At 43.4% G+C, this 26031-nt stretch overlaps 1 protein-coding gene across 4 annotated transcripts; it reads right to left on the bottom strand.

The window, feature by feature from the left end:
* Nucleotides 1-324: 324 nt before the first annotated feature.
* On the bottom strand, nucleotides 325-19592 carry AP1AR (adaptor related protein complex 1 associated regulatory protein). 4 transcript variants are annotated; one of them, XM_028519516.2, is made up of 10 exons: nucleotides 19235-19591; nucleotides 14054-14102; nucleotides 13030-13056; nucleotides 11055-11080; nucleotides 9511-9607; nucleotides 8185-8283; nucleotides 6320-6378; nucleotides 5663-5736; nucleotides 4786-4914; nucleotides 325-2155 (listed from the first exon to the last, which is right to left on the bottom strand). In XM_028519516.2, exons 1-10 carry the CDS (start codon nucleotides 19306-19308, stop codon nucleotides 1875-1877), a joined length of 915 nt encoding a protein of 304 aa, XP_028375317.1. In that variant the 5' UTR covers nucleotides 19309-19591; the 3' UTR covers nucleotides 325-1874. The 4 variants fall into 4 exon arrangements, with proteins under 4 accessions (XP_028375317.1, XP_035887593.1, XP_035887594.1 ...); XM_036031700.1 differs by having other exon boundaries at nucleotides 6320-6375; XM_036031701.1 differs by lacking the exon at nucleotides 8185-8283 and having other exon boundaries at nucleotides 19235-19592.
* Nucleotides 19593-26031: the final 6439 nt, after the last annotated feature.

Genomic DNA, 26031 nt, shown 5'->3' with positions numbered 1-26031 from the left:
TTGTCCACAAAGCGAAGGGTCACCAGTTGATTCCAGGTCAGGGCACATGTCTGGGTTGCAGGCCAGGTACCCAGTTGGAGGTGTGGGAGAGGCAACCACACACTGATGTTTCTCTCCCCTTCTCTCCCTCCCTTCCCCTCTCTCTAAAAATAAAATCTTTTTAATAAAATCCTTTTCTTGGCTGCTAAAATACACACATCCTCAAGTTTAGTTCCAGCCTGCTTTCCTAATTATCTCCTTTTTTTCATAGCACATTTAATAAAACAATTATGTATGTCAGAATTATTGCATGTCTGGAATAAAGCAAGTAGTAATAAAAAATTGTTTTTAAATGTAAAAATGTGTTTATTCACAATCCTTGAGAAGTTACCATTCCTTCAAAAAATTCTTTATGAACAAAATGCCAAAAAAATTACAATAGTAGCTTATGGCAAACCAAAAATATACATCTGATGTATACAAACTTTAAAAAGCATAGCACAGGCACTGGGAATACAAATTACCTTGAAAATATTTCCCATGACATAGTTACAACTTAAATTTTAAGACAGACATAAACAATAGCATTATCTAAAATGTTTTCATATTTGAAGTGTCATATTTATTTCTATGAGCTAAAAAGAGATGAAACTATAGGTGCCATTGCCTAGCAGTTCAGCTGTGGAAAGGACCGTGTGGCTTTTCTTAAGTACAGCCAGGACTGTAAGTTACTATGCACACCTGGCCCTCCTGCACCGTTGGGAACATGCACTGCCACTGTTGCAAGAAAAGAAACACGAAGGCAAAAATTAAGAGTTTGCTTCCTGAAATCACATCACTCCTCAGCAAAATCAAGACAAGCAATTAGGGAGTGTCTTATGTCCTTGGCCTTTGAAACTGATACCTAACCTCAGAGAAGAGTTTGTTGTATATCACAAAAAGTAGTTACATATATTGATATATTCAGTTCTATCCCATTAATGTGCCTTGTATTACAAGGCAAAGGAAAACAATAAAAATCAACAAATCCTTTCGCACCAGAAAGGATTTTATTTACTTTGAAATACCCGTATTACCTTTTAAGGTTTCCTTTCTTACCAAACCATGCACAAAGAATATGTTCTGCGTAAAATCTTTCTAAGACCAATCATTGGAAATACAAAATTTAAAAAAATGACACCTACAAATTTAATTTATCAACAAACTTAAAGTCAGTATTCATTTATAGTGCATGTAAAAGGAAGTGAAAAACCTAAGTCTATTTATTTTCTTCAATATTACTTCTGATTACCAACTTTAACTGTTCAAACTCTGAAAGCTTAGTTTGTCATATCATATCTTTTGTTTCAGACTAAATCAACATTATCAGTCTTGGATGCATAGCAAGTGTAGAAAAAATGACACTTGAGCATTTCTTTAAGGTCAGCTACTAAAATTAATTGTGGTTACTAAGAGACAATCAAATTTAACCCAGTGGTAGGAATAAACAGTGTCGGAAAAAACCCACTATTCTAACTCTGAATCCGGCGGTCCATCCTCACGCTCTCTCGGGTCTGCTGAGCAGTAACACAAAATGCCTCAATGTTTTCGGTTAGCTACTGAAATAAGCTTACGAAAACACATTAAGTCAAACTAGTAAAGTTATTTTAAAAATGAAAATCTACAAATATTAAACAAGAATCCTACAAAGAAGTTAAAATAAATGCAATTGATAACATGACAGAACCGTTCACTTGTTTTTGGACAACGGAAGGCAGGTGATGAATTGCACTTAATTCTGAAGCACTCCGACACAGCCGGCACTCCGAGCCTTTCCAACAGCATCTCCAACACAGACCCCGCCCCCCTGGAACTGCCGGCCTGGGTCGGCACTGGGTCTGTGCCGCTGAGCAGGGTCACAGGACCTCACCCTCTCGCTTCCGCTGATCTGCACCGGGCTGCTTTGCGCTGGCGTCGGAGAGTTCTAGGACAGGGTTCACAAACCCAGAGTACTCGGAATTGCCATTGTCGTCCACGTCGGCGCCCACGAAGTCGCTCTCCCACTCCAGCCCGTTGGAGTCATCGGAGGCTGACGCAGCGTGACTCCCTGGCGTCCGGCCCCGACCCCGGAGCGCTGCCCGGAGGATGTCTTCCTCTGTCTTAGAACGCTCCCTCACCGGGAGCATTCGATTCATTCCTTTATTGGAGAAAAGGTATTACAAATCTCAGTGCAGATTAAAAAGCTGTATTAAAAGAGTTTCCAGTCTTGCCCTGGCTATTGTGGCTCAGTGGAGTAAGCCCTGGCCTGGGAACCAAGGGGTCGCTGGTGCAATTCCCGGTCAGGGCACAGGCCTGGGTTGTGGGCCAGGTCCCCAGTAGGGGGCGCACAAGAGGCAACCACACAGTGATGTCTCCTCTTTCTCCCTCCCTTCCCCACTCTCTAAAAATAAATAAAATTTTGCAAAAAAAAAAAAAAAAAAAAAAAGACTTCCCAGCTTAACAATACAGTTTTTATTGAACAATCAAACTTGACTTGTGTATTAACCTAAAGGGCCAGCACTATGGGGCCTTCTCAAGGGTAACTGACGCGTGTGCCCCTAGAGTGCGCCTTAGATAGAAATGATGTTGCTCCTCAGCCAAGGACAGTTTTGACGCAACAATGACCATCTGATGAGACGCAATGTCTGAAGAGCCTTAAGTCAAACAGAGTGGGCGGAAGGCCTCAACAGCTCTTAGTCTTACAGGGACAAATCCGGAACCAGCCAAACCCGCTCCTACCAGATGGTAGTTTCCTTTCCCAGGGGTGAGAGTAACTAATGATAACGACAACACTATGCACGTCTATCCACCCTGCACTCGGTTCCCGGTAAGGCTCCGGGCGCGCCATGCGTGTTATCTGGCTCCGCTCTACGGCAGGGAGATCCGGCCACACGAAGGGTGCTGCCCGCAGTCCCAGCGCCCTCCCCTTCTCTGCCACCGCCAAGGCGCAGAGACGTTTCCAGGAATACTATTCTAGACCTATTTCTGAACATAAATTTGGCCAGTAAACTGGAGGAAAAATAGTCATTGTACTGGCAGAGGGAGGAAGGATAGAAATTTGTAAGTGTAGGATCAACATTAGTAATAGAATTAAAATCTAGGACTAGAACAGGGATTGTAAGAGAATACCCATGGACACATTCAGCGATTTTGTTTTCTGACCTTATAGAATCAAACCCTACAGTTACAAAATAACACTTAAATTTGTATCACTATCTGTCACTTGTGAAAAATCAGACTCAACCCAGCAGAGCAAGATATTTTTATAGACAAGACAAAAATATGAGCTGCATGCTAATATCATTTTGTGGATTTGTATATAATTAGAAATAGTAATACTATTTCTAAAGGAAGCTGGTTCCTACTAGTTTCTAGTGGGCTCTGTCCTCACTTAACTAATTAATAATTCTGTTAAGGATTTAAATAATGACCTCAAGTGACCTCAAAAGTTATATTATCTACAAATCTAATTAGTATAGGGCATGGATGACAAAATCAGGAGTTAAAATAACTGAAAGGCTTCAGATCAAATGGAACAAGATGATAAAATAAAAATCAATTTAAGGTCTGCTGGAATCCACACTTCATCTTAGCCAAAAGGCCGGGAAGCGACTGCTGATTGGAAACCAAACATGCAGTAAGGTAAGTACAGGATTAGGGAAACAGTAGTTAGATGAAAAGAAGACTTAAGTTAATGCAGTCTTTGGAAAAATTATTCAGGTCCCTGCTGTATCTGCTGCTTCACTGATAAAACAAACGGCTTTGACTGGAGGCAATCTAAGGTCCATTCCCTCTCAAAATTTGATGAAAAATTTAATGCTTATTAATTTTCTTAAAGTCCTGTATTCTATTGGTTCCTCCTTTTTGGATTATTTATTTCTTAACATGAAAACCTGGACTTTGTTCAGTGGAATAGACTTTTTTAAAAAATCCACATTTGCCCTGGCTGGTGTAGCTCAGTGGATTGAGCGCAGGCTGCAAACCAAAGTGTCGCAGGTTCGATTCCCAGTCAGGGTACGTGCCTGGGTTGCAGGCCATGACCCCCAGCAACCGCACATTGATGTTCTTCTCTCTCTCTCTTTCTCCCTCCCTTCCCTCTCTAATAAATAAATAAATAAATCTTTTTTAAAAATCCACATTTTAGCTATAATTTTGAGTACTTACTATGTGCAACACCCTGAATTTGGTGTTTTATAGAAATTTTATTTAATTTTTACAACACTCTTGCCTTCATTTGTTCTAATATTTGTGAACTGCCTATTCCATGCCAGGCAGAAAGGATACACCAGTGAATTATCCTTTAAAGTAGGCTTACTATTCTCTTTTTATGAATACAAACTGCATCGTAGAGAAACAAACAAATCTACCAAAAGTACGACATCAAGAACATACAGGTAGAATTCAAACTCAGTCTGTGTTACAGATTCTGTAGTGCCAAGAAAACTAACAAGTTGTTTATTTATAATATACCAAGGTAATTGACTTTGGCTTTAGGGTGCCCACAAGGGGGCAGCAATTCTTCTTACTGATGATCAAGGGGCTGGATTAGAAAACCCTTAAAATGAGAAATTAAATTCTCTAAATCTTAAAAAAACATTAAAAATTAAGCAACTTTCTAAATAATTTATTAGCTAATGATAATTACTAACAAGAGTCTAAGAAATGTTTATACTGACTTTTCTAAGTCTTGCATTCATTTCAGTTTAAATTACAGTGAAATACCCACTTGATCTCTATACATTAACACATTAAATGAAACATTTCAGGTACATGGTGAATATAAAATACCTTCCTCATCTTCCCACTCTAGATCTAAGGATGTGCTGTCATCGTTCCCACTGGTTGATTTCGTTTTGGTCATTAAGTCACAACTGCTTTCTGTGTTTGGTGTCAGAACGGTGGCGTCCGACGAGAGTCCTAGAACAGACACCAGATGCCAGTGAACGTGGGTGTCTGTGCTCCTCCCCTCACCCACCTCTCCTGCAGTAACCGTCTCCCCAAACGTCACTCAGCCTTTTGCTGTCACAGGAAACGATGACTGAAACCACTACATCTGTGCGTTTGTTCAGAACACACAGGGCTCTTCTCTGTTTTTGTTTTTATGTTTTGCCGTCTAGCAGCACAATAGACATGCAAGTGTAAATGCACTATCACTTTTCAAGTACAATGAACTCCTGGTATTATTCTTAATAGTCTATTACAAAGGCAGCAAAAAACAAATGAAAAGAAAAAATGACAGAACCAATGAAGAGAGGTCTGTATTTTCAAGAGGAACCACTACCATGCTTGTATTGCTGGGCGTTTTCACGTTGCAGATGTGGAGAAAACCATTTTCATGCTGAGTCAATTTCTAAGATTTAAGATAAATGCACTTTGCACGGCTCCCCCACCTCCCCTTTCTTTTCCTGGGGGGAGAAGTGGGGTCAGAAATGGAAAGCAGAGACCCTGACTCCCCACACGAATCTACACAAATAGCCTGGGACTCCAACTCCTTTTGGAAAAGGAAAGAGGATATGGTTGAGTTACGGACTCTAACTGACACATCTGGGCAACGTGAACCGAAGGGGGGTGTTCCACAGAAACAGGGCCAAGACCTCCAATTACCATCTGTCTGATTTACCTAAAGGAGACTTAAAGTGGACACAGAATATTTTAAAAGACTTACTACTGCCTCGAAAAACTTCATATTGTGACTTTACATTTCTCAAACAAGATTCAAAGTCGTCTTCTGGTCCGGAACTGTATTAAAAGTGAGATAATTTTTTATATATTCATATATTCATAGTAGATATAACATAATGCATATTTAAATTAATGTGACATTTTTGGCTTGATGGTTTATCCCACCCTAATTCATAATTGCTGTATAAATAGTTCAATGAAAATAGGTCTTACTTTTCTTAATGTTAGCAATAAATTGAAAATAAGATTTTAGTTAATCCTGATGTCAAATCTCCAAAGCTTAGCCGCAAGTATAACTTTACAATTTATAATAAAGTGTGGGAAGATTCTCTCAGTGAGGAAACACTCTTCCGAAAATGACCGCACAGGAGCTTTATTGTGAGAGGAGAGAGGGCGAAGGACACGCACGGCTGGGTGTAAACAGCTTATCCCAGGCCTTCCGTGGGGTGCGGCATCATTTTCTGCACAGAAGATGTGACTGCTCTTAAAGATGCGATAGAGTCCATCGGTCTCAGTATTCTTGCAAGACAGTGTCTTTGGGAAGCACTCATGTTTAGTTAGGGACACGCAAACTGGAGTGTGCGCACAGACATGCAGAGACGATGTTTTCTACCAGAAGGGAAGGGTGTTCGCTAGTCACCTTGGACACTCGGCACCGGCGGAGGGGCGGCATCCAGGCACGGCGCTTGGCCTTCCCTGCTTTGGAAACACGAAGCAGAGCAAAGTCACTGCTGTACAAGTGTGGTGGCTCAGACCACTCGTGCAATGCCAAAAATGTACTCTTCCGTAGTTTAGAAGGAAAAACTTAGAAAGTTACTCTACTGAAGTCTTTTTCCTTACATTCATCACTGTTCACTTCTATACGGTTATATTTATGGGTAGAATTTCTCTCAATTTATCAGTGTATAATCCTTAAGTGGTCAGAATATTCAGTGTTTTAAAAAAATAACTTTAGAAACACACACACACACACACACACACACACTGTTAACATTCTTATTACGCCTGGGAACCAGTGGTAACTAGAAAGATGAGAGGCAAGAAGGGCCTGGTTGGGACAGCACAGAGCTTCCCTTCTGGGTGACCGCAGCAGCAGCAGGGCCCAGCAGGCTGGGCAGAGCGTGGCTCTGTCAGCGACTAGCTGTGTGTCCCTGGCGTGTCCTTTACTTCCTGTTTTCCCATTTGCCAATTACAGAGGCTGCGACACGCCCCAGCAAATGACCAGCAAACGCTGTGGTGAAGGCCAAAGGTGCTGGCCTGGGCCTGAGCGCCTGTGTGCAGGCCGTGGCGACCATTACGTGCTTGTGTTTCGGTTCAGTCTGGGAAGTGCAAAGTCAGAGAACCCAAAGAGACGTTGCACAGGCGACACCTGCAGTCTTTCAAAGGCGAGCAGTAGAGAATCTATCGCAGGGAAGGAGTTGTCTACATTATAACCAGAAAAGTACTTTTATTTCTTAGTATAGGTGAGTTAATTTTTAAACTTTCTCACTATTTAGAATTTATTAAAAAAATCATTCCCCGTGTAATGTGATTATTCTGCAGAAACACGCGAGAGTGGGAGATAAAAGACACAGGTCAGAAGGAAATCACACATCCTAGGACAGGCAGGGCTGCTCAGTTTCTCCAAGTCTCAGCGGCCGACTGTGGCGTGGTCTGCACTGCGTCGGTTCACACGGGAGCAGAGAGTTCCCACGGGCCAACTGCGTCGGCAGGTACTGAGCGGCCACTGGCACTGCCGTGTGCCGGCTGTAGAATCTGCAACAGGCACCTCACCTCTCTGCCCGTTTTCCTTGTCTATGAAATGGGGGACTCACTACACTGCCCATCCCCCCGGATTGTTGTGAGGATCACAGAAGGCGAAACTTGTGAGCTGTTGAGGACAGACCTGACACTTAGCCAGGGCCCTGTCACGTCTGTTAGTAAAGCTGTCTGGCATCGTGACGCGCTCGCTGCACGTCATCAGCACCGGGCAAAGATACGTAAACCTGCTGTCTTCTCTGACAAGGGGCCAAAGATTTCTCAAAACCCAAACTCCCAGCCTCCCAAAGACACAAGAATAAAGATGAGAAATACAGAAGATCCCTGTGGGGCAAAATGCCCAGCTTACCCGACTCTGGGAAGTGTAAGAAATTCTAGCAATTAAAGGACTTGTTTAAAAAAAATGAACAAAATTAAACTTACAAAGGCCATTTTTGCCCTGTTTCTAAGAGTACATTTATTTTTCCAAAAGAATACTGGATTGTAGAAAACTGAAATTGATCTTTGGGATAAATAAGAGTTAGTGTCTGCTAATCTAAGGCAAGAGTATTCAGAATCAAGGATGTAATTTGATGTTATTTCCAGCTGTTAAAAGGTCAACTAATTTGCCTTTAAATTCCTGAAGATTTGGGCATGAATACACTTGTCAAACACAAAGTCCTTGACTCTAGGGGGCAGGGAAGTGCCGACTCAGCTCGTCAGAGAAAACCAGGAGCGAGCAGCCCAGTGGAGGCTGGTCTCCCTCACCTCCTCGCGCCTTCGCTGCATGGCTGCCCTGGCTGCTTCACGCTGGGCAGCGTATGAAGCTTCTTCTTCTAGTCTTAACTTCTCCTCTTGTAAGGCTAACTGTGCATGAACAAAACAATAAGGATTAACAAAAGCAGAACCTGTCTAACTGCTCTAAAAATAAAACGTTCCTATTTATAAAGTAAAAAACAAATTATTAAAAAATTGATCTCTACAAAGCATAATGGAATTGAAATTTTTGTAGTTTCTCATTTCTATTTCTCCTTTTACAAAATAACTAAAATGAAATCAATCATATTACAGAATTCTTTAGAAACTGAAATTCTGACATAGCAGCATCTAATCTGCATAAATACGAAATTGTGTCTTTCTCAGAATTCTCAACAATCGTTCTAACACCTGTCACCTGACCACGTGAAAAGATCTGGGCCTCAGATGGCCCATTACGTCACCATCGACCAAAGTGAACTAAAGTGGCTTCCAGGGGTCATGTCTCGTCATTCCAGGTCTCCTGAATTGTCTTACTATCAAGTTGTTCAAAAATCACTTTTCAAAGTTAAGTTCTTGTCCTTCTAATAGAATGCAAACTACTTTAGTGATAATCTATTGCATTTCAAATGAAAGTTAAGCATCAACCTGGCTGTTGTGGCTCAGTGGGTTGAATGCTAGCCTGCAAACCAAAGGGTCATCGGTTCGATTCCCAGTCAGGGCACAGGCCTGGGTTGTAGGCCAGGTCCCCAGCACAGGGTGTGCGAGAGGCAAATGCAAATTAATGTTTCTCTCCCTCTCTTTCTCCCTCCCTTCTCCTCTCTCTAAAAATAAATCAATAAATATTTTTTTTAAAAAGTTAAGCATCAAATTTTAAACAAAGTTATTTTTCTTTAAGCTAATATTATTAGCTGTTATAGATCATCTATTATAATTACAGGCCATTTTGTGAATATATTATAATTATAACATTTAGGGTTATAAGAAGTGCTAGCTTCACTTACTAAGAACAAATTTATCTGAAACAAAGACTTAAAAAACCACACTTATTGTGAAACAGTAATTTTTTAAAATTGGTTTTAAATACAAAGGTGCATGCAAGTCCCTACTTGTAAGTTAAGACTTTTTTCTTAGGGGAATGTATTCTCTTCATTAATTAACCTAAACTGAAACAAATTATAAAAGGCTGCAATAATTTTAAACTTTTAAATAATTTTATCTGTGTATGTCTAAATAGAGGTCCAATGACTTTGTATGCAATATATTATTTAATGACAACTTTCCCCTATAAACAGACCCTTTATAATAACATTTAAAGCGACATAAAAGACTTTTTACCTCTTTCTGAATTTTCATATCAAGATCTCTCTGTTTTTCAGCAATAGAATCATAATGCCTCTCCCTCAAGTCAACAATTTCTTCCTCAGTGAGAGGCCTACACAGAAAAATGAGGATGAAAAAGAAAGAAAACTTCTGATGACTGAGTCCAAATAAAACACTCAGAAAACCAGTGAAATTCTGACATTTTACTATGAAAATGTATGGGTGCAATTGGATGTATAACTTCATTAGAGTGAAAAGCGGACATTCTAACCCTTGCTGTGTTCTGGTAGGAAGCTGAGCAAGATGGCGTGTTACAGAGCATTTTCAACTACAACCATCTTTGCAGATGTGCCAGCTCCACCTCGCTCTGGCTCTGCCGCAGCCCTCTGGCCGCCTCCCCGAGTGTCCGCCACACAGTGTCCCAGGCTGCCCATCCCGACCACGTGCTGGCCCACGTCCCCCCAGCCAGTGTGGGTGCCTCCTTCTCACGACACACCGCATTCCGGTGCCCCTGTCGTGACGCCCCCCTTGCCCCGCTGACTCACTCGGACCAGGGGTGGGACTCACCCCTTCTGCTGAGAAGTGTCAGAGAAAGTCCTGCACGTTCAGCCCTTAGCCCCCAGCAACAACCCTTCCTTGTTCACGGCCAAGTGCCTCTCACACCCTACCCCAGCCTTCAGAATCGTCACACAATCCCTGAGTTCCTTACTCAAACTCTGTTCTCTTTAAAGCCAGTCTCACCCCACTCTGGGAATGGGGAGCATGCACCACCAAGTCCTTTGAATTCTGCCACCCTCTTACTGAGTCTGCCCTCTCCCCAGGCAGAATCCTCAGCCTGCCGAGGCCTCTGCTCCAGGCCCACTCCTGATGCTTTCACAGTGGAACTGTCCCCACCCCACCCGGGAGCTCTGTGCTGCTCCGCCTGCCAGCCTGCACCCTCAGCCCACTCTCGCCCTGCTTCCACCTCTCTTCAGTGGGAAGGAAAGGAAATCCTTCATCTGACCTAGGTCCACCTCCTGCTACTGCTCCTTCTTTCATCCCCTTTCAGCCCAGATTCCAGCAACTGCATGTCCGGTATCAACAGCACACCCAGCACTTAGCATCTGCCACACTCTCTTCTTGGTGCTTCATGTACGTTCACTAATTTTACTCCTCACAGCAACCTTGTCGACGCAGAGGTCATATGTGTGAGGGGCGTCAGGGGAAGACAGTTCCACGTCAGCACCCAGGATGTGGCAAAGCTGGAGCCCCAGCAGGCCAGCTCCCCGCTCTGCTCTGAGCTCCTGTGCTTCGTTGTTTTTTATTAAACCAAAAAAAACACATTAGCAACCTAGGAGCAACTCAGCTTCAAGAGGAAAGCAGCGAGGCACTCTGCACATTCAATCGTTTAAGGCTCAAGACAGTCTTCTGAGGCATGTTTATTTGCCTCAGTCTGCCAGGAGGAGAAAGGTTGGGGTCTGACATGGGAAGTGTTCAAAGCGAACTGACGACAGAGCCCAGTTCTTGGAGAGCGTCTGCAGTTTCAGCAGAAGTTAGACAGACAGACAGACAAACCTTACCTGTGACTGCTTCCTGGGCTTTCCCCCTGTGCAAAAAATTAATTAAACAATTAAAAATTTTCAGTAGCTGAATTCTATTTCAAGTAAGCCAACACAAATTTTACGTAATCAAAATATTCGCACTTATCTATTTTTCACACAGTAAACAAGTTTAATGCGTAAATGTTTAAGTGAAAAGCTTTAAAATGTTACTGTTTTGGAAAGACAAAATTTCATTTAATATCCAGCTTAATTATATGAAAACGAAATGCAGGATATTTCTTAGTTTTTCTTACAAATATGTATCCTGTACCCAGTGAACATCCGGGGTCAGCTCGTACCAGACACGTCCTCTGTGCCCTCATCACTACGAATTCCGTGTGTGCAAATTCACCGACCAGGGAGGGTGTGTTAGCAGCCTCACAGCCAGCGCCTCCTGCACGCTGCGGGTCCCTCGGAGACCAGCGCGGAGCAGCAGACGCTGGCGCTGCCCGCCTGCGTGGCCCGGCAGAGGCAGAGCACACAGCGTTTCCCCTTGTCTCAGCCCTCGTGCTGTGTTCTTTCTACGGGCCATTTCATGCGCACCACATTTCTTGCAGCTGTATGCTTTTACTGACGATTTCACTGTTTAAAATGACCCCATGCACAGTGCTGGGGTGCTGTCTAATGTTCCTCAGCACAAGAAAGCTGGGACGTTTCTCTTATGGAGAAAATACACGTGTTGGACAGGCTGAGTTGCAGTGCCGTTGGCTGCGAGTTCAAGGTTAGTGACCCAATAACACAGATCAAAATACGGTGTCAAACGGGAACATAAAACAAGTTTATACAATGATCAAAAGATGGAAATGCTGTGAGCAGGAGCACACAGGAACCAAATTCTGTTTGTCCCCTCAGAGTGAGTTCCAGAATTCTCCACGCCAGCACCACAGGGACTTCATGAAACCTAACTACCGCGAGCAAGAATCAGCTGTTCTCATTATTTGTTATAGGTTATGAAATTACCTGCAGCATTTTGCCTCCAGGCAAACCATAACTAATTTCAAGACTGATTTGGGTTCATGTATCTGTCTTATACAAATATGTTACTCACATCTGACAACTAAAATATGTGACAAAGTAACAGTAGAAATAAAATTCTAAATGGTCCAATGAATCTAGGAAACAGCACTACACAATAGTTCAACCAGACCAAATACAAAATACGACATGCCAGAGAAGGAGCCTGGTTCGCAAAAAAAAAAAAAACACCTTAACCCAAGAGGCACTTAGGAAAGCACCTCAGGAAAACACACGGAGCCATAGATTCCTTTAAAAAGCAGTGTGGTCCTGCCCAGATAGCTGGGCTGGCTTGAGCGTCGGCCTGACATGCCAGGGTTGCGGGTCTGATCCCCGGTTTGGGTGCCCATGGGGGCAACCGATCCACGTTTCTCTCTTCCTCTCCCCTGCCTCCCCTGCCTCTCTCTAAAAATCAACGGACATATCCTCAGGTGAGGGTTTTTAAAAAAAAACAAGATAATGGCAAAAATCAGAAACTGATAGTAAAATGAATATGTATAAATTCTACCCTCAGAAATCCATCAAAACTATGGTTAAAGAATAGGTCTACTCTGGACTGTTGAGGAATTTTACCTACCTAATGGCAACAGGTTAGAAACATCCCTTTTTAAAGTTCCTTGAGTTCTAAAGAATGCTTTTAAAACCTGTTTTATATAGCGGATATGTATAATATACATAACTGACATACAGAACTACATATAAAATTGCAAATATATGTTTTACAGTAGATAGAACTATAATTATAAGTAATTCTGAATTACTTGCTAAAACTAATTAGTGAAATAAGGAAATAACTAAACAGTAAAAATAAACTCAAAAGATAAAATTCTAAAATAAAAGAAAATTAAGTAAATGTTATTTAAAAATTAATTAATTGTTAAAACTAATTAGATGAGTAAAGAAAACAATGTGAATTGTACACTACTGTGGAAATACTTACTTCATCACTTTCTACTAGATTCTCAAACTGAAAGAACAAGAAAGCAAGTGTTAGGAGAAAGATCTGTCTAAAGGTGACAAATAATAATGTCACATTTTCACCTAAAAATAATGTATCTTCGTATTTGTAGGATACTTTAAAGTCTCTTTTTATACATCAGTTCGTTTGATGTATATTTAACAGCCCTAGAAGAGAGCCAAGACAAGCTGCTATCTTTGATTTGTGACTTTACATGAAAAACAAAAGGGAGAATTACAGCAAGTTCCCACATAAATCAGAAACTGATAAACAAAACTTTCCCCTGAATCAGGTATTTCATACAGATGTTTAAATCCACGCTGCCAGAATTTTCCACCTGAATTCAGAATAATTTAATGTTGTAAGAAGGAAAATTACTAAAAAAAAAAACAGGGACTGAAAAAGATACCTGAACAAGAATTTCTCTTGTAACATTTCTATTTATCTAGTCATTCATGTAGCTATTTATGGAAAATCTACTAAATGGCAGCACTGCTCCCAATATAGTGTCTTCCTAGAGATAGGAATGCAAACAATTTGATCATAATGTGATGAACAGTACGTAAAATTACCTAATGAAAGTCATTACTATTAAAATATTTGAATTTTAATTTGATAAATAATCACTTGAAAGAAAAAAGGGTTTTCTTGTTAACATTGGTTTGTTGTCTCAAGATCAGGAAAACAATGAAAGGTTCAGAAAATATAGGAACCTACAGGGATTACTTAAAACTGTTTAAAATTATGATCTGCAACTTATTTTTTATGTTGGTTTGTGATTTTTTAAAAAAACTAACTTCTGGTTTTTATTTTCAGGACCTGGATATTCTGCCAACTTCTCCCTACTCCCCTTTCCACCAGCACTTCAAGTCTTTCCCTTTTGTTAGCACCAGCAACACAGAAATAACATGGTCCACTCGGCATCCAGGTCCCGACCCTTCTCCCCCTGTTGAAAAACGCCCCCCCAGAGGCATTTGCGTCCAGTCAAACCAGCGACTCCACTCACCTCGATAGTCAAATGCTCGCCTCTTGAGCATGTTCTAAAATATTTGGATCTGGGAAGAAAAGCAGAAAAACAACTTTAAAATCAAATTTAATCCTAAAATGAATTAATATAATGGAATAAAAACATTTCCTCAACAGTACCTTAAATTCTTTAACATATTAGTACCTTATATTTATAAAAATAAACCAGCAAATTTACCTAGGAATATAAATAGTTCAGACTTTTAAACCTAGTTATGAGTTTAAGTGTTTAGTCAAACAATTTTTTATGTTGGTACCAATATTTACTAAACCTGTAATAAATTAATTTACTACATTTACTACATAAAACAGAATACAGGTAAATTTAAAAATACATCCATTATTTTTACTGTATCAAGAAAACTACCTTGTTAAAATACTGATGTACTAAATGCTTATGATAAGCGTATCTTCTGACTTTTGTTAAACATATGAAAAATGACAGAAATCTAAAAGGATTAATGCCAATATGCTGACAGTGGTGGTCCCTGGACGGTGGGACCATGTTTACCCAAAGCCAGGCGCTGCTGCTTCTCTTCCAAAGCCCACGCTTGGGAAGAGAAATGGTAACACGTATACACATCAACCACGTAGTCTGTTACAGTAATGTTTCCCGTGGGGGCCAAGTAATGCCTTTAATTTTAATCTTTCCCTGCAGGATGTATACAGTTTTCTCAATTATACCTCAGTGAAGCGGACATTTAAAAAAATCATCCTATTCTGCTCCTAGTAGTACAACTTGCGTGTAGTCAAGCAAGCATCTTTGTTCTGTCTGCTCCGCAGACACGTCCACACTGCACTCAGTGTGCGTGTCAGTCCAGACAAGCCACTTGGACCCCTTTATTGTGGGAAGGGCCAGGAGACTGACTTTCACTCATCATGTGGCTCTCCCTACAGCTGCCAAAACTGATGGAAAGAACTCCTCCCTCCCCTCCCCACACCCCGTGTGCCCTGTGCCACTCAGCTGGTCCTGACTCCAGGTGACCCTGTGAACGAGTGTCATGCCCGGGGTCCTGGCCTCACGGCCCCGAGCAGCCCAGGAGACTCCGCCGGTGGCTTCTTTCACGGACTGAATCCGCTGGGTCTCCTCTCTCCCTGTGGCCGCCCTATCCCCGGCATCACTGTCTTCCCCAAAGAGCCCCGCCTGCTCACGAGGTGCCCAGCAGGACAGCTGCAGTCTGTCATCTGCCACAGTGACATTTCAGGCTTATTTGTCTGGGACCCACTGGTTCATTTTTCTGGGGGTTCCGCGTCTCCAACACCCTACTGCAAATGGACCTGTGTTTCCCATCAGCCTTCCTCACTGTCCGACTCTCACACCCGCACGTCGTAACTGGGGAGAGGAGGGGTGGGCGGTCCCAGCCTTGGTCTCTAAGCACAGGTCTGGGCTGCGGGTGACCTCTCCTGGTTCCCTCGAACAAAGGACAGCCCAGGCTTTAACAGTCTGGGCATCCTCGTCGCCTGTGTTGAAGCTGTACGTTTCTTCCGCAGCCATGATTTCTGTCTTCCAGAGGGTCGGACGCAGTCCTGCGTTGCCACTTCCTTCTCGCGCTCTCGTCAGAAGTCGTTTCAACCCTGGCTCCTTTCTGCCAGCGGGGTGGGGTCACCGGCAGAGCTGGAGTGACTGGTATTTCTTCCACCTAAGGGCTCCTAATGTGTCAGGATTCCTGGACAGTAAGCTCCCCTTGCATGAATATTCAGGTACATTAGTTATGACGATAGCTGAACTGCTGAACCAAAAACACTGCAAGAACAATGATTTTAAGAAAACAACAGTGGATTTTCCCTCTTTCTACTAGTCTAAAGTTTTCTAAAGCCACCCTGGACTTTACATGAAGAAAGAGATAAAACATAGCCCCGAATCATGGTGTAGATCAGGAGGCAATGAACCATGGTCCATGGCCCAAACCTGGCCCAATGCCCATTTCTGTAAATCAAATCTTATCGGAACAGTCACATTCATTTACTTGAGTATTGTCTCAGCTGCTCTGGTGCTAAAGCATGCAACCTTGAGTAGCTGCAACAGAGACTTTCTGACCTGCAAAACCTAATTATCTGACTCTTTATAAAAACTGTTTGTCAATCCCTGATACAGAGTAGATTTAAACCTGTGTAAAATATTGTTTCCTCAGGGAGATATGATTGTCTCAGGGTGTTGTAACAGGCTTCATAGGGAAGGTAATCTTTACAGATAAGAGTTCCGAGACAGGAAAAGAACTACCACACATAAAGGCGCTGGAAGGAGCCCAGGCTGCGAGGAGACGGGATACTGAGGGTGTGCAGGGGGAGAGCGACGGAGACCACCGATTCACAGACCGGCCCTCCCCGCCCCGTGCGGCCTAACTCGTGCTCAGGGAGCAAAGTCCTCAATGTCAGTGCTGTAGTCTGAGGAAAACATGACCAGGCTGGTACAACAGAACAAGGTTAGATTATCCTGTTACTAATTTAAACTGGATACTACTCTCAGTTGGAAAGTTATCATTTATCAAGAAAGTTGAAATACGGTTTCAGAATGAGTGTAAAATTAGAATAGATTCAGTGTTTTTCTTTTAATGTTGTTCTCACTGATGTGTATGGACATGCCTTTCTGAATGAAAGAACAAAAAGTGAGATTACACTCTTTACCCAAAGCGAACTGCATATAATCCTGACTATGTAGACCTCATGCTGCACACCTGACTACCACAGTTCACCCTGTCCTGGGGAAGGAAGGTGGGCAATTCAGCCTTAGGAGCTGGATGCACAGGAAGCTGTAAAGCCAGGGTGGCGTGATCCCAAGTGGGGTCCAGGACCCAAGCTCCAGTGACATCAGGGATAGGCGCTAGAGTACGAGCTGTAGCCCCGAAGCCAGTGGCCAGCCATGGGAAGGATGATCCCTGAGGGGGAAGTACAGCAGAAGGAACCAGGTTCAGCATGTCTTAGGGAGAAATTAAACAGCTCATAAGGGAGAGGGAAAGGATGATGAAGTTGGTGTCTTAGAAGACTGAGTGAAGCTGTTGAGGGAATTAGAGAATACACTGAGCAGAGGAAGAAGAAATCTTTTTCCTCCGGGGGGGAAGAAAAATGCACTATTTCGGATACTTATTGATACACAGACATTAGATAGTTCAGATAGGCTGACTTGAGGAACCTGGCACGTCCAAGTTTATCTCTTCAGCAGGCATACATAGTGCTGAGCCTCTGTAAAACAGATCTGCTCAGAAGACATAAGATTTGGAAGTGGTGGTGACTGAAATCATAGTAATGGATAAAATTTCTTCAGGAGTAGAGGCATACGTGGAGGGAACTAAACAAAGGAAAGACAGAGGAAAATGCCAAATTTAACAGACAGATAGGATAAGAATATCGAGGAAGATAAAAGTGGCCCTGGCCAGGCAGCTCAGTTGGTTAGAGTCATCGCCATGCACCAAGGTTGCTGGCTCGACCTCCGGTCAGGGCAAATACAAGAATCATTCGGTGAATGCATAAATAAATGGAACAATAAATTGATGTTTCTCTCTCTGTAAATACCATTTTAAAAAATTCTGAAGAAGATAAAAGTGGTGTGGCAGAGGTTAAGTGCATAGTTTCAAGGAAAGAATGGTTCATCACACAGAATCAAGAACCAAGTTGTTGATCTATATACAAGATACTCCAGTGACAAAGTACAAGATAATGCACTGAGAAATAATGGCAACCAAATATCTATCTACAGAATAAAGAGCCATGAGCTATGAGACAAATATAAATTACATCAAGTTTTTATGATTACCCCTAATTTTTTTGCCCTTAGATGAACTATTAGTTAGCTATCTATAGTTGGAAAAAAAGACCCTATCAGGTGGGAACAAAAAACAGGTAAAACTTAACCTTATTCTGTAAATAACAATTACACATTCACCTGTGCCTACATGTTTACTAGAAACTCCTAAAATAATATTAAAATGAATGTAAAACAGTAAGTTTTTCCAGACATTCAAGTAAGCGAACTTGTACAAACCTATGTTTACGGATTAAAAGAAACAGATCAATACAACATCATATTTTATTTCTTTTTTATTGATTGAGTTTGGAGGGAGCGCAGAAGGGTGAGAGAGAAACATCGATTTGTTGTTCCACTTATTGATGCATTCATTGGTCAGTTCTCGTGTATACTTTGGCCAGGGATCCAATGGCATCTTGGTGTATCAGGACGAGCTACCCAGCCTGAGCGCATCATATGATTCTAGATGACCATGTCCACAGCCCACAAGCTCTCGTTGCCTCAACAAGGCTTGTTTGTTCAAGGAGTTCTGCGCACAAGCAGAAGGGCACAGATGCAACATTACAGTTCCTACCTGCGGTTACAGACAGATCCAGTGATGTGCCCTCCCATTTGAGGGGCACAGAGAAGCCCCCGAAATGTGCCTGATGACTCCAGAGGCCCAGGATCCAAATTATAAACCATTTGGCTTCCATTTGCTGATGCTGAACAACCTTATGACCTAATAATGTTGGTTAAATGGGCCAGATCCTGATAACTTCGTGATCTGTTCTAGAAACTGAAAAGGCCTTATTTCTCAAAGTGGCTTGGCATATTTTCAATTCTAAGTGTGAATTCCTGGGATATATTTATTAATAGCAAAGCTAATTCCCATGGACTTTGTTCTAACCTTTTCCATACCCTGTAAAATAAAAAGCACACCATTGACTAATCACGACATTCGGTAACTGTACGGACAGGCTTCCCTGGGGTTACAGAGCTCCGGGCCTCTCCAAGTTCCAAAAAATTCACGTGAAAAGGCTGCGCACGGCCTCCGCTACAGGAACCGAGAAGCTGAACGACCGCGGAGACCTCGCGAGGCCAAGTCCTCGGTCGCTGCGCTGCTCCGCCCTCAACCAGGTGGCTGCACCCGAGGGCCCTCCGCAGCGCCCACGCAGCGCCCACCCGGGCGGCCAGTGTCATTGCTGTGCCCGGGCGGAGAACGCAGGGACGCTCCCGCAGGGCGTGTCCTGGGCTGCGGGGCTGTCCCGCGCCCACCCTGGAGGCCTCACCACCGAGGACGCGCCCACCGGGCGAGAGGCTAGAAGGGCGCGGGGGTGCCTCGCCCAGGTGCTCCTCGGGCCCCGGCTCTGACGCCCGCGAGGCCACACGGCAGCGGCCGATCCCCGATCCCGCGGCTGCGGCAAGGGCCCGGCTTACCCTCCGCCGCGCGGCAGCCGCCCCGTGTCCCTGCGGAGCCAGCCGAAGCACTGGGTCCAGCAGCAGTTGCCCATCTCGGCCGCCAGCGCCTCCTCCGCCCGCTCCAGGCCCAGCCCACAGCCGCATCCGCGCCCCGCGCGAGCCGACGTGCGCCGGGACCCACGGCGGGCCGGCAAGGCCGGGCGGCGTGGGGGGCGCGGCTGGAACAAAGGCGATGACTATGCCCGTGGTCTCCCGGTGGCGGCTGCTCGAGGACGGAGGGCCGGGGTGCGGCCTCTCGCCCCGCCGTCGGTCCGCATGGCGCCGCGCGCGCTTCAGCTCTCAGCCCAGCGCTAGGGGCCGCCCTCGCTGCCAAAGGTTGCCAGGCCCCGCCCCGAACGCCCAGGCCCCGCCCCGAGGGCCCGGCTCGGCGTCACGCAGCCGCTTCAGCCACGCCTCCAGCCTCACCGGGTTCGGATAGGGCGATCTCCCACGGAGGCCCCGCCTCCTCCGGCAATTTGTCTGACGTCATTTCCGACAGCTTCTGGTTAGGCAGCCACCACCCTGGGACCCGCTGGATTCCGGGGAATGGCTGTTTGTTTGGTTGGACCTTGACCTGACCGGGAAATCCCAGAAATGACGACGTTGTAGAGAAAGGATCCAGGAATGGGGCTGGACCTTTGCGGTGGTGGGAAACCTGTATCTTGGTTGACTCAATGTCAATATCCTATTTGTGATACTGCGCTATAGTTTTCCAGGCTGTCACGTTGGGGAAAACGGTAAAGAGTACAGGAGACTTCTCCCTATTATTTTACAACTGACTGTGATACCACAATTATTTCAAAATGAAAAGCCTAATTTTTAAAAAGGCAACTATATGCACTAGATGAACTCGTTTTCCAATAGGCATTCTTACAAACCTTTAAAAGTAAGTCTGGTCTCAGTTAAAGTCATGAATGATCCTTGGAATCAATGCAAATGATTAAAACATTAACAAATTGGCTTCATTGCCCTGGCTGGCATGGCTCAGTTGGTTGGAGCCATCGTCCAGTAAATGAAAGGCTGCCGGTTGGATTCCCGGTCAGGGCACATTCCCAGGTGGTGGGCTGGATTCCCGGCTGGGGCACGTACAGGAGGCCGCCCATCCGTGATTGTCTCTCACGTTGCTGTTTCTCTCTTTCTCTCTTCCCCTCTCTCTCAAATGAGAATAAAATAAACCTTTTTCAAAAAATTTACTTCACTAATCAAAACAATGTAAATTAAAACTCATTATTCACTTGTCAGGTTGACAAAAATTTACAATTCAAATGTTCAGTCCTTGCAAGAGTACGGTGAAGTAGTATTCTGAATTGCTGAGGATAGTAAAACTCTGAAAAATCCTTTGGAAATATTTACCAAGAGAAAGAAACCAAGTAAATGCTCAACAATTGAAAGAATAGTTAATTCATTGGTGTATTCTTACAATATTATGTTACCATCAGAAATGGTTTTTGTTTTTTAAGTTGGTAGAGGACTCCTTTTCTTTCTTTATTTTTTAAAATATTTTATTTATTTATTTTTTAGAGAGGGAAGGGAGGGAGATAGAGAGAGAGAGAAACATCAATGTGCGGTTGCTGGGGGTTATGGCTTGCAACCCAGGAATGTACCCTGGCTGGGAATCCAACCTGGGACACTTTGATTCCCAGCCCACGCTCAATCCACTGAGCTATGCCAGCCAGGGCTTCAGAAATGGTTTTGAAAAAACTTGAATAACATCACAAAATGCTGCAGAATAATGTTGCATAAAAAAATCAAGGTAGAAAATAATATATAATGGGTTCCAAATCGTGTTTAAGATAGAGCATATACATCTTACATACACATATACATACATTCTTACATTCATATATTCCTAGGGGAAAATAAAAATGCTATGGTAAATATAAAAATATTAGCAATAATTACTTCAAGATTGTTAATTTGAGATTTTTTTATACCCCTCAATTTTTCTACAGTGGTCATTTAATACTTCTGTAATTAAAAAGTACACTTTTTTTTTTAAAGCTAACCTATTGGCAGAAAGAACTGACACCAAATTCAATGAAGTCTGGTAACAAATGCAGATATTTAGAAAGTGATGAGAACTTGAATGTGGATAGATTATAATAAACTGAGTTCAGCTACTTATTTTTTTCTAGAAATGTGTTAATCACCAACCTGATATAAGAGGTTATTGGAATTAACCATGCAATTTTTCAAACCAAATTTGAATCTTATCTTTATTGTAATATATGTTAAAATTTTTAATGTAGTTTATGTGTTTATTTATTTTTTAAAATTCTGACCTGAGGATATGTTTGTTAATTTTGGAAAGAGAGGATGGAAGAGAGAGAGAGAAACATGGATGTGAGAGAGAAACATTGATCAGTAGGTTGAACTGGTAACCTAGGTATGTGCCATGACCAGGGATCGCACCTGCAGGCAACCTTGTGTATGGAGGGACGATGCTCCAACCAGCTGAGCCATCTGGCCAGGGCTAAATTTTAAAGAATTAGTTGCACTATGCTCTGCTCTTAGTTAAGCAGAATTAGCAGAGAGAAACTCCATAACTGGGAGGGATGTTTTAACTCAGTTTTACAGATGAGGAAGAGGACTCCTGGAGGGAGTACAGTCATGCATCATTTAATGACAAAAGTGTGTTAAGGGAAATGTGACATTAAGGGATCTAGGCGATTTCGTCATTGGGTGAATGTCATGGAATGTGATCATACAGCCCAGATGGTCCAGCCCGCTGCACACCTGGGCTGTAAGGTGTAGCCTACTGCTCCTGGGCTACAAACCTGTGCAGTATGTTTCTGCACTGAATACTGTAGGCAACTATAACACAATAGTAGGTACTTGTGTACCTAAACATAGAAAGAATAAAGCAAAAATATGGTACAAAAGATAAAAATGGTGCACCTGTACAGGTGCTTACCGTGAGTAGAGCTTGCAGGACTGAACATTGGTCTGGGTGAGTCAGGGAGTGAGTGGTGAGGGAGTGTGAAGGCCAGGACATGACTGCCCACTACTGTGGAGTTTATACAGACTGTACACTTAGGCTACACCAAGTTTACAAAACAACACAAAAGTCAAGCAGTAGAGAAAATACTGCACCAAGAGATGTAGTTATATAAGATACATGAGGCTGCTGCCAGCATAACATGGCATACTGTTTTACACCAAACTTTTTAGAAATAGAAATAGTGCATTCTAAAATAATGATAAAAAGTATACAGGGTGGGGCAAAGTAGGTTTGCAGTTGTGGGCATGTGAAACACAGAGTTTATTCTTGCATTGTTATTTATTATTGTATTATTTTCCATACAAATGACTATAAACCTACTTTTGCCCCACCCTGTAGCATAGTGACCACATAAGAAGTGTACAAACCCATGGAGAAGTTTCATAAGAGTTTAAGGCAAACTGATGACATGAGCTGGGGAGCAAGAGCTCAAATGCTCCTGAGAATAACAAATGTGCATTTCCTTTTATGCATTTGAAATTGAGGGAAGTAGGAAAATTACATATAGTGGGGAGAAAGCAAAGCAGGAATGGATCACAGGACAGTTAAGAAGATCATGTGCCTTATTGAGGGTTCCTGTGCCATGTGGGGGGCCCACTCCTGGCATTTCGCAGGAGTGTGACCGCCACTCACAGGAACAATGGACAGCGTTGGCTTAAAAGCTTTCACTAAAGGAAGTCTAGGCCGAGGGCGGGACTGCCCATCCTGACCCGCCCAGTTAGGGATTTATGATCAGACCACTGTGGGAGGTTACTGTCTATAGAACCCCTTTATTGTTGTCCAGGTAGTAAATGCATCAATGAGTAACACGCTTGATCGTCATCATCAAGCATTGTGTACTGCACACAAGTGTATGTGCTGTGCTTTTATGGGACAGGCAGCGAGGCAGGTTTGTTTACACCAGCTTCACCACAAAGGTGACTAATGCACCTTACAGTGTAAGGCAGCTGCTGTGTAGGAGTTGTTCGGCTTTGTCATAACCTAAAGGGATCACTGTCATATATCTGGTCTGTAGTCTTTGGTTACACAGCATGACACCATTGTTGACAGTAATAAGAAAGAGCAAAAGTTATCTTTTTAGTCTTTTGATAAAATTATGGAGCAGTCTTTCTGATGGAATTTGGGCTAACACTCTAACACTGTAAAAATGAACTCAGAGAGCGGTTTTAATCTCCTCTGCCAAATTCTGGGGAATTTATCCTTTTCAGGAATTACACTTTCATACATTCAGCTTATGGCAGCTTATTAACATGTTTAGTGGGTATTTCTTATATTTTGTGATGATTTTTTTCAGCTGTTTTGCCAGAAAGTGATAGGTTTTGTTTTTTCTCTAAACATGGTTAATGACATAAATAAGAGAATGTCACATCATTAAAAATGCAACTTTATAGATTTTGAGGTATTTAGAATTTTTTCAATATTTAGAGTGACTTGAAATACGCTGTATTATTTTCTGTGGTAATATTTTAGCTTGTAATTTCTGGCATGATATAAAGAGGCAATTAGAATGGCATAAATAGTATGTTTTCAGTGTCAGAAATGTCCTTTGAGGTGCGAGTGAGGATAGTATGAAGAAGTCCAGAAATTTATTGGTAATTGGCCCTAGACCTGGACAAGGGTCAGACCTAGAGACCGTGGAACTGAGAGGTAGGGCAAGCAGCAGATGAGGCCAACAAGAGGACGTGTGCAAATGAGAGATGCTGTGTGGGGTGAAGGGGAAAGGGCCAGCCATTGTGCTGGGCACACACTGTGCACTTCGCAGGGGACCACACTGCTGAGAACTGACCAGCAATTGAGGAACACTGTAGTTACTCAAAGAAAAATAAGCCAGTGAGAGAGATTGAAGAAGTAGGAGAATCTTTTTTTCTTTTTCTTTTTTTTTTTTTTATCAAGGGCTGGGGTATTTCATAAAACTTCTTCTTCCCCAGGGTCCTTTCTTCCAGGACTGATACCTACACAAGTGTCTTCAGTAGCTGACAATAAAACACTCAAAGCTCATTCTACAAGAAAATTACCTTCTGTGCAACAAATAAAGCCAACAGCCTCGGCAAATGAGAAGATTGCTAAATGCAGAGGTCATGGGATGGAAATGTAATAGTCAGGGCTTATAGGTTAATTATTAGGCTGAGTTCCTCATCACCGCTTCTTACATTCTCCTGCTTTTAGAGGTGGAAACCTTTACTTGATAAATACAGTTTGTCAGACACTATTCTATTTTAAAATAAAAATTAATTACAAAGCACTTTCTAGAATACAAAGCCGAATCTCTACAGCGTTTCAACCTTCAGGGAACTGTTGAAACATTTTTTATTACCGAAAATTTAAAACATACAGGATTAGAAAAAGAAAAATATTGACGCTCCATTGCTCATCACTATTTAACAATTATCACCCTTTGCCAGTCTCGTTTCCTGTATCTCCTGCAAGTCCCTCACCACACACGTTCTCCCACCGGGACGGTGAGAAAGAGCAGGGCCATCTGCCGAATCCCAGCTCTTGCTGAACCGGGCACAGAAGTGAGGTGGCGAGGTGGACAGATAAACTCTGCAGGGAGACAAGTCCTCCAAAGGAGAAATGGCACCTATGTTCTAACCTTCCGCAGAGCACCGAAGGAAGAGGTGGCCGCCATAAAAGCAGGATTAAAAAAAAAACAAAAAACAAAAGACAGCTAAAGATTCAACTGGAAAGGCTGACGGAATCTTGGGGAACTGCAGAGCCTCATTCACGCATCATTCTTCTCCACTGCCCTCTCCCCGAGGCTCCCCAGAAAGACCGGGTGCGGTGGGCAGGTCCGAGAGCACGCCGCCCCGCCCCCCCCCCCCCCCCCCCCGTGGTACACAGACGTGAAAATCTGGCACCTACTACACTCTTCTCACGCGCAAAGCAAAGCCACCAGCCGCTGCGGGGGGAGGGACAGGTACACTCCGATGGCACGGCCCAGGCCTGGACCTGTTGCCTCTGCGGGGGACGACCCGCAGAGGCCCGGGCCACTGCAGGGGGATGGAGGAAACCCTCCGGCCGCCAGCCCCAGTCCCCGGAGCTGAGGGCGGGGCAGAAGCCGAAGCCGCAGCCGCAGGACCGAGTGACACCGAGGACTGAAGCCCCCTGCCCGGAGGGTCCAGAGGCGCCCCGCGCTGCTGGCGCAGGGCCGAGTCCGGGGAAGCCTGCACCCAGGTCTGCGGACCCCTTCCTTCCCGCCAGGAGCCAGCTGCCCATTGTGGCTCTTTTTATTGTATCTACTTACATCTGTCTGTCTGTCTGTCTGTCTGTCTGTCTGTCTGTCTATCTATCTATCTATCTGTCTATCTATCTAACCATCTATCTACTTGAAAGCGAGGCCCGGCTAGTCCTCAGGGTTACCTACAAGAGGCTAGCCGGAAACACTTAGGAAGCTGCCACCTTCAGGCAGAAACATGGAGTAGATTTCATGGGCCGTTTTTTCTTTTGAATGGGATTGAATGCGTTATCAGTGCCGGTTGGTCATCATTTCAAGTTTTCTGGCGCCCTCTTTCTGCCGCCGACTTCCTAGCGTTTCCGCGCTTTTCCTCCGCCGAGTTTCCTTCATGCCCAGTCCTTGCCACCAGCAGCATCCCCTTCGTCTCCCTCGTTAAGACGGTCCTCTGCTGCAGCAGAAAGTGCAGGTGACAAGATTTCTAAAAGGCAATGACTGAGATTAGGAATTTAATTTTAGATTACTTAGTGTGTAAAAAGTCCTAGGTTTTGTCACATGTAAAAACATTATGTTAGATTTCAGTCTTCACAAATTAGAAATATG

This window comes from Phyllostomus discolor, chromosome 8 (assembly GCF_004126475.2).
Source record: "Phyllostomus discolor isolate MPI-MPIP mPhyDis1 chromosome 8, mPhyDis1.pri.v3, whole genome shotgun sequence".
NCBI classification, from domain to species: Eukaryota; Metazoa; Chordata; class Mammalia; order Chiroptera; family Phyllostomidae; genus Phyllostomus; species Phyllostomus discolor.
This window is presented reverse-complemented; position numbering and strand designations above follow the sequence as displayed.